The sequence below is a fragment of the Pinus tabuliformis genome, chromosome X (genome assembly GCF_031772625.1).
Source record: "Pinus tabuliformis cultivar Carrire ecotype Pingquan chromosome X, CPIR1, whole genome shotgun sequence".
NCBI classification, from domain to species: Eukaryota; Viridiplantae; Streptophyta; class Pinopsida; order Pinales; family Pinaceae; genus Pinus; species Pinus tabuliformis.
Genome location: NC_142308.1, coordinates 1,685,385,232 through 1,685,402,458, shown reverse-complemented (window position 1 = coordinate 1,685,402,458; position 17,227 = coordinate 1,685,385,232). Strand labels below are relative to the sequence as shown.

At 37.2% G+C, this 17,227-nt stretch overlaps 1 protein-coding gene across 1 annotated transcript in view; it reads right to left on the bottom strand.

Moving 5' to 3' along the window:
- LOC149146497 (protein ECERIFERUM 2-like) overlaps nucleotides 1-8,053 on the bottom strand; it is a 47,062-nt gene extending 39,009 nt beyond the window's left edge. Inside the window, exon 1 of the mRNA XM_089450042.1 lies at nucleotides 7,511-8,053. Coding sequence (XP_089306168.1) covers nucleotides 7,511-7,951 — 441 coding nt within the window. The 5' untranslated portion in view covers nucleotides 7,952-8,053. The remainder of the gene's footprint in view (nucleotides 1-7,510) is intronic.
- Nucleotides 8,054-17,227: the final 9,174 nt, after the last annotated feature.

Genomic DNA, 17,227 nt, shown 5'->3' with positions numbered 1-17,227 from the left:
GAGATGTTAGGTGTTATACCTGTGGAGAATGGGGACACATGTCATGGGACTGTCCTCATAACAAATCAGCAAGCCAGAGGGGTGAAAATGTGGTGGAGGCAAAGCCAGAACCACCTCGACTTGAGGAGAAAGAAGAACCCCCTGAAGAAGGTGAATCACTGCTATTTAGAAGAACTTTGCTTAGAGCAGAGAAGGAAACTGGAGAACCTGCGCAAAGGAAGAACTTGTTCAAAACCACATGTAAATCAAAGGGTAAGTGTTGTAAGGTCATAATTGACAGTGGGAGTATTGACAATCTTGTGTCCACAGAGATGGTGGATAAGCTTGGGTTAGTGAAGACAGCACATCCTGCACCCTACAGAGTGTCTTGGTTACAGAAGGGCCATCAAGTCATTATGACAAAGAAATGTAATGTGGAAATGTAGATCGGTACATATAAAGGCATGATCCTATGTGACATAATGTTTATGGATGTATGTCATATACTATTGGGAAGACCATGAAAATTTGACCAGAAGGCAATTCATGATGGGAGAAGGAACACCAATACCATAGAGAAGGATGGAAACAAGCACACGTTATTGCCATTGAAGAATGATGTTGATAAAGGATTGCCTGAAAATAATATCATGTTGATAAGTGGTAAAGAATTGCTACAGGAGGTCAAAAAAAGCGAGGAGTTGCACTTTGCTATTGTAGGGAGGCCCAAGGTAATCTTAACATCCACGAATTTATTGTGTGAGATAATTTTATGGATATCATTGTGGATGAATTACCGAATGTATTACCATCGGTTAGAAGTGTTAGCCACCATATTGACTTAATACCAGGGGCAAGTCTACCCAATAAAGCTGCATATAGACTAACTCCTCAGGAAAACGTGGAGGTTGCAAGGAAAGTACAGAAACTGATAGACAAGGGGTTGATCAGAGAGAGTCTGAGACCATGTGTTGTGCCAAAAGTACTTAGTCCGAAGAAGGGAGGAGAATGGCACATGTGCACAGATTCTAGAGCTATCAATAAGATAACGATCAAGTACAAATTTCCTTTGCCCTGAATGGATGATTTAATGGACTGCTTAAGTGGATCCAGATACTTTACTAAGATAGATTTGAAGAGCGGGTATCATCAAATAAGGATTCGGGAAGGCGATGAATGGAAAACTGCCTTCAAAACAAATAGTGGACTGTATGAGTGGTTAGTGATGCCTTTTGGGCTCACTAATGCACCCAGCACATTCATGAGACTAATGAATGAAGTCTTGAAGGAGTATGCAGGTAATTTTTTCATTATTTACCTTGATGATATTTTGATTTTTAGAAAAATTAAAGAGGAGCATTTACAAAATCTCAAGTTGGTCCTGAGAACTCTACAGAAGGAGAAACTACTAATCAATTTGAAGAAGTGTGGTTTCATGAAGGAGGAGCTGGTGTGCTTGGGATTTGTAGTTTCCAAAGAGGGCTTGAAGATGGATTCAGAAAAGGTACAAGCAATCCGAAACTGGCCTACTCCCACAAGCATATTTGAGGTAAGAAGTTTTCATGGACTTGCTAGTTTTTACAAAAAGTTTATAAGAGGGTTTAGTCAAGTTTGTGCACCAATCCTTGAGACAATCAAGGAGGTCAATCAGCCATTTTGATGGATAGAAGCCGCGGACATAAACTTTGATTTTTTGAAGAAGAAGATAACAGAAGAGCTAATCCTAGCATTGCCTAATTTTGAGAAAGTCTTTCAAGTAGAAACAGATGCAAGTGGATTAGCAGTTGGTGTGGTACTGAGTCAAGAGCAAAGGCCAATAACATATTTCAGCGAGAAACTGAATGATGCAAAGAAGAAATATTCTTCTTATGACAAGGAGTTTCATGCTATTGTGTAGGCATTGAAAAAGTGGAGGCATTACTTGCTGCCTAAAGAATTCATCTTATATTAAGACAATCACGCTTTATAGTTTATTAATAACCAGCCAAAGCTAAACTAGAAGCATGCCAAATGGGTAGAATTTCTGCAAAGTTTCACTTTTGTAATAAAGCATAAGAGTGGTAAGTCTGATAAAGTAGCAGATGCATTCAGCAAGGTAATTTTTCTTTTGCAAAAGTTTAAAGTGGGTGTTGTAGGTTTTGAGGAAATGATAGAAATGTACAAGGATGATGAGGATTTTAGAGACATCTACACAACAGTTCAGAATCTAGTGAGCCATAACAAAATTCAATGGATGGACTACCTCATTCAAGGAGGCTTGTTATTTAAAAGCAATAAGTTATGTATTCCCAAATGTTCCATGAGGGAGAACATAATCAAGGAGAAACATAGTGGAGGGTTATCTGGTCATTTTGGACAAGATAAAACCTTCGCTCCAGTGAATGTTTTTTATTACTGGCCCAAAATGCAGATTGATGTTAAAATGTTTGTTGAGAAATGCAGTGTATGTCAGCATGCCAAAGGAAGGAGTCACAATACAGGACTGTATCATCCATTGCCCATACCAGATCGACCATGGGATGAAGCTAGCATGGACTTTGTTCTGGGTTTACCAAAAACTTAGAGAGGAAACGATTCTATTTGTTGTAGTAGATAGGTTCTCTAAAATGGCACATTTTATTGCTTATAGGAAAACTAGTGATGTAACAGACATAGCTAATTTAATATTTTCAGAGATTGTAAGATTGCATGGTTTACCTGTAAGTATTGTATCAGATCATGATACCAAGTTTGTAGGGCATTTCTGGAGGACACTTTGGAAGAAACTAGGAACTAACCTCAGTTTTAGTTCAGCATACCATCCTTATACAGATGGACAAACTGAAGTAGTGAACAAGAGCTTGGGGAATATACTAAGGAGTTTAGTATATCAAAATCCCAAACAATGGGATTTGGCATTAGCTCAAGGTGAATTTTCTTATAGTGATACACCAAACCGAAGCACTGGAATGAGTCCATTTCAGATTGTCTTTGGAATGCATCCAAGAGGAGTGTATGAGATTAGAGATTTTGGAAAACGGGAAGCCAGGAGTGCAAGTGCTGAAGATTTTTCTGAATAGATGCAAAGATTACAGGAAGAAGTCAAAGGTAAATTGCAGGGGAACAACCACAAATACAAGCAGAGAATAGATCTGAAAAGAAGAGAAAAGGAGTTCCAAGTAGAAGATTTAGTAATGGCATATTTGAGGAAAGAGAGATTTCCTACTAAAACTTATGACAAGCTAAAAAATAAGAAGATAGGACCTTGTAAAATTAAAAGGAAATTTTCAGCCAATGCATATGAGATTGAGTTACCAGAAGGGATTGGCATATCCCCCATTTTTAATGTTGCAGACTTATATCCATTTAGAGAGGCAGAAACAGAGTTGCAAAAAGAAGATACAAGTGATGAAGTTCAAACCGTGAACTGGGAGGAACAGGTACCAAAAGTAGTTAAGAAATAAGTTGAATCTATCTTGGATCAAAGAATATCCAAGAAAACCAGAGGCAAGACATATTTCTAGTATCTAGTCAAGTGGAAGGCATAGCCAGTGGAATATTCCAATTGGTTGACAGTAGCGGAACTATAGAAATATGGAGTAAGTCGTGACAGCTTGAAAAACAAGTCTTTTCTTCCCCGGGAGTCTGATGCGGGAGCATCGAGATTAGCAAGCAATGTGAAAACTTTTTCACATGTTGTGGCTAAATAGGTTGAAATTCATTGACTGTTGGGTCAAAACCAGTTTTTACTGAGAGGGTTGGATCTCTCAAATGATTTGTTATAATTCATTATTGTAATAAGTTGAGATGATCTTATTTTAGATTTAGAGATATATTTGTTTGCATAGGTGTGAGGGAGAGCTAAGAAATAAAGGATTTGTTGTTAGATCTCTGGAGAATAGAAGATTGTTGTTAGATATTGTTAGAGGAATTATTTGAGTTCTAAAAAGGAAAAAATGTAATGAGTGAGAGGAGGAGAGGCTTGGAGTGGAGCGAGTGCTCATAGAGTGGGTGTGGATTGCATTTCTTTTGAAGACGTATTTGTGTATCTGGTCTCAGGCCGAGACTCTGTAATGTATTTATAGTGAATAAAACACTATTGCATGCATTATCGTTTGAGTAGCCCACGAGGCTTTGAATGTTGACTTCCTTTCTCTGTGTTTAAACACTTTGATGTTGGTCCTGTGTTTTCATAGTTCATAGTGGAAATCCCCACATTTAAGGTGGATTTGGTGTAGTTTGAGTCTGCAAGCGGAAATCCCATTTACACGGGAAATCACACGAAACCCTTAGTCGATTCAGCAACCTGGAAGTGAAATAATATAAAGGTTGATTTTGGGACTTATCAGGTCCATTAATTCATATATATATCGCATCACTCAAACCATTCAGCGTGTCACAAGTCCTGTCCCCAACCCTTGGCGATATGCAATTGCCAACATATCGCATGGGCGTTTCAGGAGTGGAGTTCATAAAGTATTAAGCGGCCATTGTAAATCTCCAATAGCGATAGCAATATTGCATCAGACTAAAGAGAATCACCAATATAAGAAGCCTTGTGGTTGACCAATTGTCAATACTGTGATTGGATCCTGACCGTCCAATCGGTCAGGCCCGGATCTGCGGATAAACCCCATATATGTGTTTAAAGGCGGAAAAGCATTGTTAAACCTTTTCCAAAGGTTTTGGGTCCCGAGAAGGATTAAAGCGCATTTTTAATAATTGAAGGGTCTTTTGGATCCCGAAAGAGGAAAAATCATTGTTTTCAAAGGAGTGGGGTTCCGATAGAGAAGAGGGGTGATTGTGGGTTTAAAGATCCATTTGGGTTTTAAGAAAACCATTGTTTCTGTTACATCATATATATTTCAGTCTATTGCCACATCGTATTCACCTCTCGTCGCAAGTCCCAACCAAAGCCTACCACCCGCCCACTCCGATAGCGATATGCGATATCCAACTGGACCTGATATCATTTATCAGCCCAATTCCATTAAATTTCAAGTCTGCCATATGCGATTTGTGAAGGTTTTCTGTGTTAAATCAATTTTCGATTTAAACACAGAAATGACCCAAAAACCTTCATTTAATGCTAATCATGTTTTAAACCCAGATTAAAGAAATTCCCGCCATATTTAATCCCTCCGTACTCTCTCTTTGGCACTGTTCATCGCTTGATAGTTAAAAGGTTAACTTTTTTTCCATTTAACACATAAAAGGCCATTTTTTGCTCTATTTGCCTGTTTTACACAATGCAGCCCAATAATGCCTCTGCGGCTCATAAAACCCATCATTTACCCTCTGATACACCCCAGACTCCTCCGATAGCGTTTCGAGCTCAGCAGAGCCATCACGACCTCCTCTATCACCATGTTTTTCTTAACAATTTATGTGTTTTGTAGGTAAGAATACTATTGTTTCAGGCTTACAAAGAAACAAGCATGTATAACAGTTTGAAGACAAAATGAGCGATTTACTTTGAAAAACACAGTAAAACATGAAATGCACAGTCAAATCTACTCAGCGAAGTTAAAAGAGATTCACAAAGTTTAAACATATCAGTAAAAACCTAAATGAAGCAAATCTGCCAGTGTAAAGGATTCAAACAATATATCAGCATAAAGGGGCAAAAAATGTCATACAAATAAAGCCAGCACGGCGTGAATAAATGGGGATAGCAAGAAGCAGTTCAAACAGTTGCCCCTATCTTCTTGCCATGAAGATCTTTTCCTTTCCTACAATAATTCTTAAACAATTTTAGGATATTTCTTAGTTTTATTACTGTATAAATAACTCTTTTCCAGAGTTGTAAATGGTTCAGAGTCCAAGATTCATAGCTCACTCCTTGTAAAGTCTTTGATTGTTAATGCTACTTTGAACCTAGAAGCCACCTTTGAAAGAAGTTTTTTAGACACTTGATGTAATCGGTCTTTCTGGAACCTTGATACAAAGCAAAGGATTCTGAATATGGTTTTGCACAATTTTTGTTATCTTATAAGTTTTCCTAGTTTTTCAATCATTGTATTATTTCTTCATATGATTATGGCTTGCAGATATATCTAAGTAGGAACAATTAGAGTTTCAATTGATTCCTATAAGCTCCTGAAGTGATCATCTATTAAGAGATTGGATTAATGCAACTGTTTGTGTAGCTAATCAATAAATCATCAGCATTTTGTGTAAGCATTAGGTATATTTCCTTGAACCTTTGGAACATAGTTTAGAAGGTTTTCCAACTTGTGATTGTTCTGTTTTACAGTCTAGAAACTCTGACAATCATATTTTATGTTGTCTTCTATGCACCACTATTTTGATCTATACAACTGTGTAATGCTTTATAGCAACCCTCTGCTAAAATATTAATATATCCCAAAGGATTAATTACTTTAATTCTACATCTGTCTTCTTTCATTAGTCTTCCAAAATGAAAATCAAAAACCGCCAAAACAATTATTTTAGATGCTCTGACATTGGTAGCTTGACCTACTACTATCTCAGAGGTACAACAGCGTGTAGCAGCGAAAAGCAGAACACAGAGTCCTTGTCTTTAGTAGACGCTGAGTATCAAGCGATGTGTGCAACAACTTGTGAAGCAATTTGGTTTAAAAGATTTCTCCATGATGCTAGTAAAGAACAGAAGGTTGCAACAGTTATCAAATGCAACAACCCGAGCTCTATCAAACTATCAAATAATCCAGTATTTCATAAAAACACAAAGCACAATGATACATAGTTTCATTTTGTGAGGGAGAAAGTTCAGTCAAAAGAAATTCATATTGAATATTGTAATACATGTGACAATGTTGATGTTTTCACTAACCCTCTCAATGGAATCAAGTTTGAATTGTTTAGGGAAATGTTAGGAATACTTGTGAACCCCTTTCTTCATTAATGGGGAGTGTTGAGGATAATGGAAAATATGTAAATTAGTGAAATCAAGTTTGAATTGTTTAGGGAAATGTTAGGAATACTTGTGAACCCCTTTCTCCATTAAGGGGGAGTGTTGAGAATAATGGAAAATATGTAAATCAGTGGAATCAAGTTTGAATTGTTTAGGGAAATGTTAGGAATACTTGTGAACCCCTTTCTCCATTGAGGGGAATGTTGAAGATAATGAAGAATATATAAATCTCGGTTCACTGGAGCCTTAGATTAGGAATTAGTTCCTACTTCTTAAGCAGCAGTTCCAACTTCCCTAGATATATGAAAACTATACAAATTTTTTATCGTAAGATGATTGAGGTAAAGCTTTTAGAGACAATCTCCAGATGGAAGCAGTCTCCAAGTAGAACTACTCACCTGTAAGTTGTCCAACTTATCAATAAAAATGATTCTTCAGTTTTTTGAACAAAGTGGATGCTTAACCAACGGTTGAAACAACGAAAAAATATATTTGAAAGTATCTTACAGTTTTTTCTAAATATTTTAGAAGAACGTAAAAAAATCTGGAGCAAATTTGAAAATATCATACAGCTTTATAAAATATTTAAGACGAATCTACAGAGACACAATTTCTGCCAAGTCCTAATGAATAGAGAGAGAGCCTCAACAAAACCTGGACAATAACCAAGGGTGTGACGCTGCTTAAATCGCTTCCAAGATTCTGATCAGTCCGGCTAAGCTCCGGTTCCAAGCAACAATCCTTCAAATCCTCCCAATCCTTCAAATTAGAATCTGAGAAAGCTTCGAAAATTCTAACCCCAGCGTCGTTACATTTCACATAAAGTCTGCCATCCGGCGCTAAATTCAACCTCCCCGCGACCGGTCTGTAGTCCAGGAGAGGATCTAAGAACGCTTCCTTCCATTTTCCATCGCAGAAATTTTCCACAGACCTCTTCTCAAAATAATACACAGCTCGGACGTACTGTAACTTCATGCTCAGATCCGAATCAGTGAGGAGGTGTGCAATTTGGGAGCCCGTCGATGGTGTAGCCGGGACAACGCTGGACAATCGTGAGAGCACAACTGCATGCCCCGTGCTTTTTTCTTCTTCCATGGCGACCTTCAAGGGATATATCTGCAACTTAATTTTTTGGGTGACTGGCCAACATTCACGGTCGCCAAGAAAAGAATTTATTCAGTTTAAGCCTGAAAATGGGGAAGAGATGATCGGAATTCCAGTATGTAAGAAAAGCATGACTTCACCAAAATTAATGGGTCATGAAGATTGAATGAACTCCCTGTTAAATCCAATGACCTATCTGTCATTACCTGTAAATTATCTAAGATAGTCATTAAAATTATGCAGGTAGTGCATGCGAAACCCGTTTATAAACGCCCTTACTCCCATGGAGTAGGACATTAACAAAACCAGCAGGTACTTTGTTAAACCTACCAGTGGAAATGTATGCAAAGTTGTTTGTCTATTTTGAGATTTCTTGCAAAGGATGGGGAAGGGTGAAAAAAGAAAAAATGTACTCAAGGATGACCTTATCAACTATAATCACCTTGTTCACCTTTAAATCTATGCCATGTAGGATGTGGTTCAACCCAAATTAGTTGGAATAACATGTTTTCACTCCCCAAAAACAATTCCTATTCATTACAAGCACATTTCGTTGTGTGTATAAGGTTTGTTTTTTTGACATGCAAAGAATTTGCATATAATATTTATATAAAATTATTTTTTATTTCGCTATTAGGGTATATAATAAGTGTTTAAATTAATTAATTCATGTTGTATTATGTTGTATTATTAATATTTGGTTTGATGGTGATATATTGGTCGATGGAGGATGTGGATCAACCCAAACTTAGCTTGAATAACATGTTTTCTCTCCCCTGGGAAAAAATCCATTCATTATGAGCACATTTCGTTGTGTATACATAGGTTTGTTTTTTTTAACATGTAAAGAATATTTTGCAATATTCCATTGTAACATGTAAATAATATTTTGCAATATTCAAATGAGCAATATTTATATATATATAAAAATATTTTTTATTAATATATATAATAATTGTTTAAAATAATTAATTCAGGGTGTATTATTGATATTTGTTTTGATGGTGATTTTTAAAATATACTATTATTAGATTAAATTAATGAGTAAGATACTTAGTTTAGACTTGTGAAACACATTTTTAAATGCAGTGACAAATTGAGGTCACTATGCATAAACTCTTCTATAATATATTTATTATTTTTGCATTCACATTTCTATTGTTTAGTGAATACACCACATTCACCCTTATGTAGTAATATGTAGGGCATTTGAATCTAGGTTCATGCCTTGGTTTAGAAATTATGAGTTTGGTTTTTCACTTCATAATCTAGTTGTTCTAGTGGTTATTTGGTCTCCATCCATCTCCACAATGATCTCACTTCATCTTATTTTGGGTAGTTATTGTGAGTTTTCTCCTATTCTAGTGAAAAGGGTACATCACAGTGATCAACAATGTCGAGGGGAAAATCATCTACTAGATAAATGTTTTTCTCGGTATCCTTGTCCAAGGAGAAAGACAGAGAAGCATCCTTTTCAAGGATCTTTCAACTAACATGTTTCCTTCAAATTGTCTAACTTTCTCCTCTAGATCATTACACTTTTTCCAACAAGTTTTCTCCACATGTCTTGACTTTCCATGGTAGTGACATGCCATCTTCTTTCAATTCTTCTTGCTTGATACCAACCCATCCCTCTTTTCTTTAGCTTTATTTTCATGGAATTCCAACCTACTTCCTCTCTCCTTCTAATTTGACTTGACTTTTCCTTTGAGCAAGTGAGTTTGGTTTTTACCACGAAACTCAATCAACCATCATTGGCCCTTAATAATCAAATCAAAAAAGGTGTCAAAGGTGTAGTTCTTACCATCTTCTTTGGTTGATCTCTAGTTGGTTTCAAATGAGGAAGAAAACACATCATAAGATGTTCTCATATTCATCAAAACCAGTTCAATGAGTTTTCCATCTTTCTTTGGAAAGTTCTTCACACATTCGCCCAGCTTCAATTATATCTCTTTAAAACAAGGGAGATAGTCCTTGATCCTTTCAAAGGAATGAGGATCAAGAGACATCAACTATTTCTCTAATTGTGCCACCTGAATTTTGTAGACTTCATCAAATAGTGTCTTTATCTTCTTCCAACCCTTGTGAGGAAAGTTGATATGTTCATATGAAAATTAATTTCTCAAGCAATATAGGTTTTAATGACCAAAATGGCCTCATATTTATTTTTGTCAATGAAAAAATTCATATGGTAATCCTTTGAATATGGAATAGAAAACTTGATATATTGCTAGAGCCCTTTTATATTTAGTAGATTTCCATATATGGTTCCAAAACTAAATAATTTTATCCACTCAAATGACAAGATCAATCTTGGAAGCCATCTTCAGATTTCTAATATATCTAATAGATTCAAAAAAATAGATTCTATTGAGCAAATCAATTAGCCTAGAGTCAATCACTACAAGATCTAACTCATCAATATTTGAAGACAACAGGGCTATGTCAAAACTAATAGCTTTGATACCATCTTGGTGATTGAACCTAAGAGGACAACACACAAATATAATATAAAAGAAATAAACATAAGAGCAATTATGCTCCAAGATGATGGATGACATCTAAACACGTCGTTACAACACATAATCATGGTGCATTATGATCATAACATCGCAATGCAATATAATGAAACAATAATGAGTTCCATAGTTCGCCGTGATCCATATTTTACCCATAGGGTCCTTTATTTATGGTGTCCAAATCTGACTAACTTCCTTGAGTTACGAAAGATTTTGTCCACAAATAAGTGTTGAAAATTCTAATTGTTCCTGTGAAATCCACATTATTTTGTTAACTAGTTGATTATTCTAGTCAACTCATTTCGCATTGGATAGTCAATTTCCTAAGTCAGCCCAATCATCCAATCAATTCCTTTGTCCAAATCTGACTAACTTCCTTGAATTACGGAAGATGTTGTCCACAAATAAGTGTTGACAATTCCAATTGTTCATGTTAAATCCACATTATTTTGATAACTAGTTGATTATTCTAGTTAACACATTTCTCATTGGATAGTCAATTTCTATGTCAACCCAACCATCTAGTAAATTCCTGCAACCACTTAGTTATTGGTCCCACTAATTAACCACTCAATCAATTGTCAACTAGTCAATTACTCAACTGACCCATCGACCACTTAGTTGATCGTCTCCTAAAGCTCCAAAGTTCTTATGAACTAACATAACCTTAGGTTCCAGCAATCCCCCATCAACAAAATGTTTTGGAACTTTGAGAGGTGAAATTATGGCAACATGACACTCCCCCCATTGCTTCCAAACACCCCCCCTCCCTCATAATTGAAAATATGAAGGCCTAGCATATCTTGTAGCTTAACGAAATTGACTTTGAATAATGGATTTGTAAATATATCAATAATATGTTTGTCTATCCTACAATAGATAAGAGAAAAAACATTTTCTTGAACTAGTTGTTGTAAGTAGTAAGCATGAAGTTTGACAAGATTTATCTTACTGTGTGTAAAAGAATTGTCAGCATATGTCAACAATTTGTTTGACTATCCTACAATAGAGAAGTGTGTCAAAATTCTCTTTAACCAATTGTTGTAAGTTGTAAGCATGAAACACCTTCTAGTGGCTTTCTCATAGATCCTTTGTAAATCAGGAAACCATACTAATAGAAAAAGAAATGTCAAGTCAACTATGAGTCAAATAAGTAAGGCTATTTGCTAGCTCTCAAAAAATGGTAGCATTGAATTTGAGATATTGACACTCTTTAGTCAACTTGATACTCGATTAAAAGGGAGTGGCACATGGCTTACAATCATTCATCTCAAATTGTTTAAAGAAGTCCAACAAATATTTAGATTAAGAGAGAAAGAGACCATAAGATAATGGACAAACTTGGAGACCAAGTGTAACAGCCCTGGTGAAAATTCTGTGTAAAAATATATAAATACCATGGATGATGGGACACGTATTCAAGATGAATGGTGGGCATGACATCCTACTGTGTGTTCATTTGGTTTTTTATGGCTAAGGAAATCGGCAAAGGCAATGGCTAAGGCATTAAAGAGGTAAAAAGGTATTTTGGCACATTTATTTATAAAAATAATGGAAATTAGGAGAAAAGGAAGGTCAAAGGTCACATGTTGCATGTGAGGAGGAAAATGAAGGAAAATAATGGAAAATGTAGAAAATAGAGTTGTCATTAATAAAAAGGCTGTTGAGGATCAATGGGCAAGAATTGGTCAGTTTAGATTTGGATCTCTCTCATTACTCTCTCTCTCATACTCTCGGAAACTTAGAGTTTCCTTGGAGAAAGAAAGGCAAAGAAGGTAAGAGGAAGCAAAGAACAAGCAGAGAGAGACGGGATCAAGCAGCTACAACAAGCTTCATTGTAGGCATCAACTTGCATGTGTATTTTCCTTGCTAGATTTGGCATGCATGGGATTGCATGTGTTTCTTTTCTACCATGCCATGGGTTTTTCTAGGTGTGACGACATTTTCAGCCTAGCCTTGCCATTTCCTGATAGCTTTGATGATATGGGTTCTCTCTTGCACTTTCTGGGGGATGGCCGAATTTTATTCGAAGTTGAATGGGGTGGATATTTGAATTGAAAAACACATGGTGGTAGTGGTCCCTGAACCAAACTGAGGATGCACAAAGCCACTGGCCTAGTAGCCCCTGAACCAGATTGTGGGTTGCGTTAAATCCATATTATGTGCCTCGGTGGGCCTAGGAACCCTTGCTGGTGAATGACGGGATACATGGTAAATCCAAGAGGTGGATTTCCTCTCTGTTGGGCCTAGTGATTCTAGGATGGAATGCATGGTAAATCCTGGAGAGTATGTCTCGGTGTAGGGCCTAGTGATCCTTGGATCAGACTGTGGATGCACGGTAAATCTTGAGAGACTAGGAGGCACTCAAATTCCTCATGGTGTAGGCAGAGAACTCGGTGGCATCCACATTGATTGGTGTTTTTGATGTGTTCTAGGAGTCCTACATTCATGCTTAGAATATGGCATGGGGGTGATTGGTTGAAGAGAAACTTGGCTCAGCCAATCTATCGTCTGGTGGAATGTGGTAGTCCCATCACTGGTTGTTTCATTGCATTTATTAATGAGAAATCCATTCCCTTTATTTTCATGTGCAAATGTACTGATATAGATATACACACACACACACACACACACACACACATACACACATTTGCACATGATATAGATATGGATTTTGATGGTTGATATGTCCATTGTATTTCTATTCCTATTATGTTGGTTATATGTACATTTTATGGTAGCAACTATGTTTGGCTCTCAACATTTTTTCACTTGTCTTTGAATGGATATTGTATTTATGACCCAATAAGTGATAAGGTAGCAAAAGACATGAGGAAACAATGGTTCATGGAAATTCTCATATAAGTATGAGACCCCTACACTTAATTCTATTGTTTACACCTATAGGTTACATGTTGATGATATGTTTGACGAAATTCCTATCATGGCTAGTAGGAGTCTGGTTATGGTTTTGTTTAATTATTGCTTTTGTATCCTTGTTACCTTGTATCCTTACCGATTCTAAATGGTCATTCCATTCTGGGTAGTGTCCCGAGCTTTGGGCCGAAAAACGTGGCTCAAATATTGGAATGCTAGCATTAGTGCTGAGACTAACTCACCTAGGGAGTGTCTGGGAAGCGTTATGAAGCACTTGGGCAATGTCTGGGAGCATTAATCCTAAAACTAACTCGCCTGAGCAGTGTCTAGGGAGCGTTACCCTACCCTAAGTTTTCTCAAACAGTAGTAGGACCTAGGGACAAGCAGTCTGAGTGGCTGACTTGTCTTTTGAAGGTTATGTGTATGATGTTGGATGATTGTGCGTGATGTTCCATGGATTCCATTTTCTTAAAGTCACCAAGGAGGTTGAATCTTATCATAGTGGCATCTTATCGCATGTTTACCCCGGCTGGCCAGTTTCTTGGGTAGATGTGGGAGGACGGTGTTACACCAAGAAAGAAATGTAAAAAATCAAGGTGTATCATCTTAGAGGTTTCATCAAGTTATTTCTTCAATCTAAGAACTTAATTAGTCATATTTCTACTTATCAATAAAGCATCAACATAGACAACAACAATAAAAGTATCGCCATTAATTTGTAATACATAAATACTATTATTATATTCATAGCATTTGAACCCAATATTGATAAGGAATCAATAATTCATAGCATACTAAGCCCAGGGGGCCTGCTTCAAGCCATACAATGAATTTTGCAATCAATAAAGAAAATTGGAATCAAGTACAAAACCAAGAGGTCTCTTCACGTGAATTTCTTAAGATGAGTCACCATGAAGAAAAGAAACATTAACATCCATCTAATGATTTTTCCATCCAAAATGACAAATATTGAAGGGAAAATATTTGTTGAACAAAATTCCTCTTTGCAATAGGGGAAAAAGTTATAGTGTAATCAATTCCTTCTTTCTATGAAAATCTTGTTGTGACCAAGTGACACTCAACATCACATTTATAAGTGAATTTGGTCTTATGTACCCATTGACACTTCATGAAGTTCTTTCCTTATGGTCAAAGGACTAAGTACCAAAGAATATATCTCATCCTACATAGTTTGTTCCTATTCAAGTTTTCCTTTTGCATCAGCATAAGATTCTAGATTCCAAGTTTCTCGAGCAAGTTCCATCAACACAATACTACGATGTTGCTTCCAACTACAATTTTGTTGACCTGAAAAAACATCACCAACATCATATCTAGTTGCTTCAATTGTTTTAGAAGCCCATCAAGGTAAACAAGAAGTCAATGAAATGAAATTTACTTCAAAAACTCGAACAAAAGACGTTATGTTTTTTGTTGGAGGTTATCATCAATCAATCAAGTTGTTAGCCTCCTATTGCAATAGGTTTCATATCTCATGATTGACTGTTTTACATGCCAAATATGTCATCTTTTCATGCTGCAAGGTTCCATATTTCCAAGAAGTTCCATTTTGAAGAATCATACCATTTTTGAAGAGTTTTACAGATAAGGGAAAGCCAAACAACGTAATCTTGGCTTCCCTAGGTTTAAATTACTTGTTTTAGAAGATAGAGAATGAATATCTGTCCAAATAGCTTAAACTTGGTAGATCAGTAGCTAGGTAGAGAAATGAAGGAGCCTAACTGCTTAATCTGGGCCCTTGGAAGATACAAGGGTACATTTAGATAGGAGGGTAGTCAAAAGAAAAGAAGATAATCAGGGTCTGCAAGTCTAAGTGCACCCATGCAAAAAGAAGAAAAAATGCTAGGCAAGTAGGCTGGGTAAGTAGTTTTGTGGTTGCAGAATCAAGCTATGTGATCCATTTCATGTTTTCAAGTGTTATATCTATTCAGATCACAGTTATGAGGAACTTTCTCATTTGGAGGAACTCAATTGAGGCATGTCTAACTCCCCCTTCTTCTTATTCCCCAAATCACTCACTAACATCCCCTTGAGGACCTTGGGATCTGCCCAACCAGTCCTGTTACCACTTCATTTTTTGTAAAATACTAAGACAAGCTTTGACTTTCTTCAGTGAAAAGAAGCCACATTTCTTGTGTAAAAATCATTTCTCCACAGTCCATCCACTTCCTATGTTTAAAGTTTCAATTCACAAACTTTGCCTCTCCCCTACACTTCACCTCACAAATTCATATTAACTTCTAACATTATTATGTAAATCCCTATCTATTTTCCCTTCTCCTTACTAAAAAGCACTAAATAGATCCCCTATGTACATATCCCCTCCCTCTGGTTGAAAGATAACCTTGACTATGCTTGGGAATCACTAAGTTTGCTTGAAACTTAGCCAAAACCTTCAGCTTGCCTCACAAACCATCTTCTAAAAATGCATTAGGACTCATTCCTATGCATAAAATTCCCCTCCAAATGTATAAAATCCATCTTTGGCCGTGTTTTACCTTTGCCAAGGCATAAACCCCTTTTTGGCCATAAACCCTTCTCAAAACACATAAAACCCTTCTCAAGTGCCTTTGAACTCCTCCAAAGCGTGCGATTCCTTTTTTAGGTTATCTGACCCCTTCCGAGGCCTCAAAAACCCATATTTCGCAAAGTTTTGACCCCCCCACACATAAATATTAATTTAATATTCGGGCGGGCCCCCGCATATAAACCTGCCGCCAGCTCCGCACTTCGTCAGCCCTCCGATCCACCCGCCCAGATCCAACAACTCTCGGTGATTTCGGATCCGCCCTGACGATCGACGGTTATCCTCCGATAGCCTGGCGGTTTTGCTGTCGTACAGAAGATAGGTGTCGGCCTTTTATTGTGTCGGAGCCCCTCTGACAATTATCGCTCTCATATAAAAGGCAGTCCGATGAAACCACAAACCGCCTTTTGTCTTTCTGCCCCTGACGTCATCGCCATGTCAGCACTACGTCACCCCCGCATCAACCTGCCACTGCATCCTGTGCCACGTTGTCACCCTGTCGTACTCCCACGTCACCCTACCACGTCACTACCGTACCGGGACCCACTGTTGACGTCATGCTGACGTCATCACCAAAAAAAGGCGCGAAGGGTGAAATCGCAGCGAAGGATGCCCAGAATGAAAAACTAAGGCAGTTTTTGATGCGCTATTAGCACTTAGCGCTAATCGCGCATCGCTAACAAAAAATGGTCAAAATGGAAAGGCTGCCTATTGCTCGGCTACCAGCAGGCCCGAAAATCCGCAATTTGATAGGATTTCTTCATGAAGGTTCAGAAAAGGAGCGATTTGACAATTTCAAGAGTATCAGAGGAAAGACAAAGCCCAGATTAAATTAAAGAGTATCAGTGAAGCGACAAAGAGTATCAGATCAGCAATACCAAAGTAGGTGAACATTAAAGGCTCCCAAGCAAAGTCAAAGAAAGCAGTGAAGCCATTTAAGGCTCTCAGATCACAGTTAATGCACATCAAAACCACTCGAGAGTAGGGGATCAAAGCCCAAGGCACAGTTATGGCTAAATGAACAGCACAGAGCCATAAGGACACCATATTAACTCATTTTGATACAGCTACCTCCAGCGCAGCTCAAAGATATTTTCTTGCATTAATTGCAGGACAAGATTAGGTTAAAGAACTCATTTCCCTCATACCTGTTTAAGGTCTGCTGTAATAGATATTTTTAGATATTTTCCCTATATAAACCACCCTAATTCATTGTTTAAAGGGTTGGTTGGTTGATATTCTTCATGCTGGACTTGCGTTGTATTTTTTAGAAGCTCTGTAATCAAAGACTGCTTGAATGCTTTGGATGAAGAACTGACTATT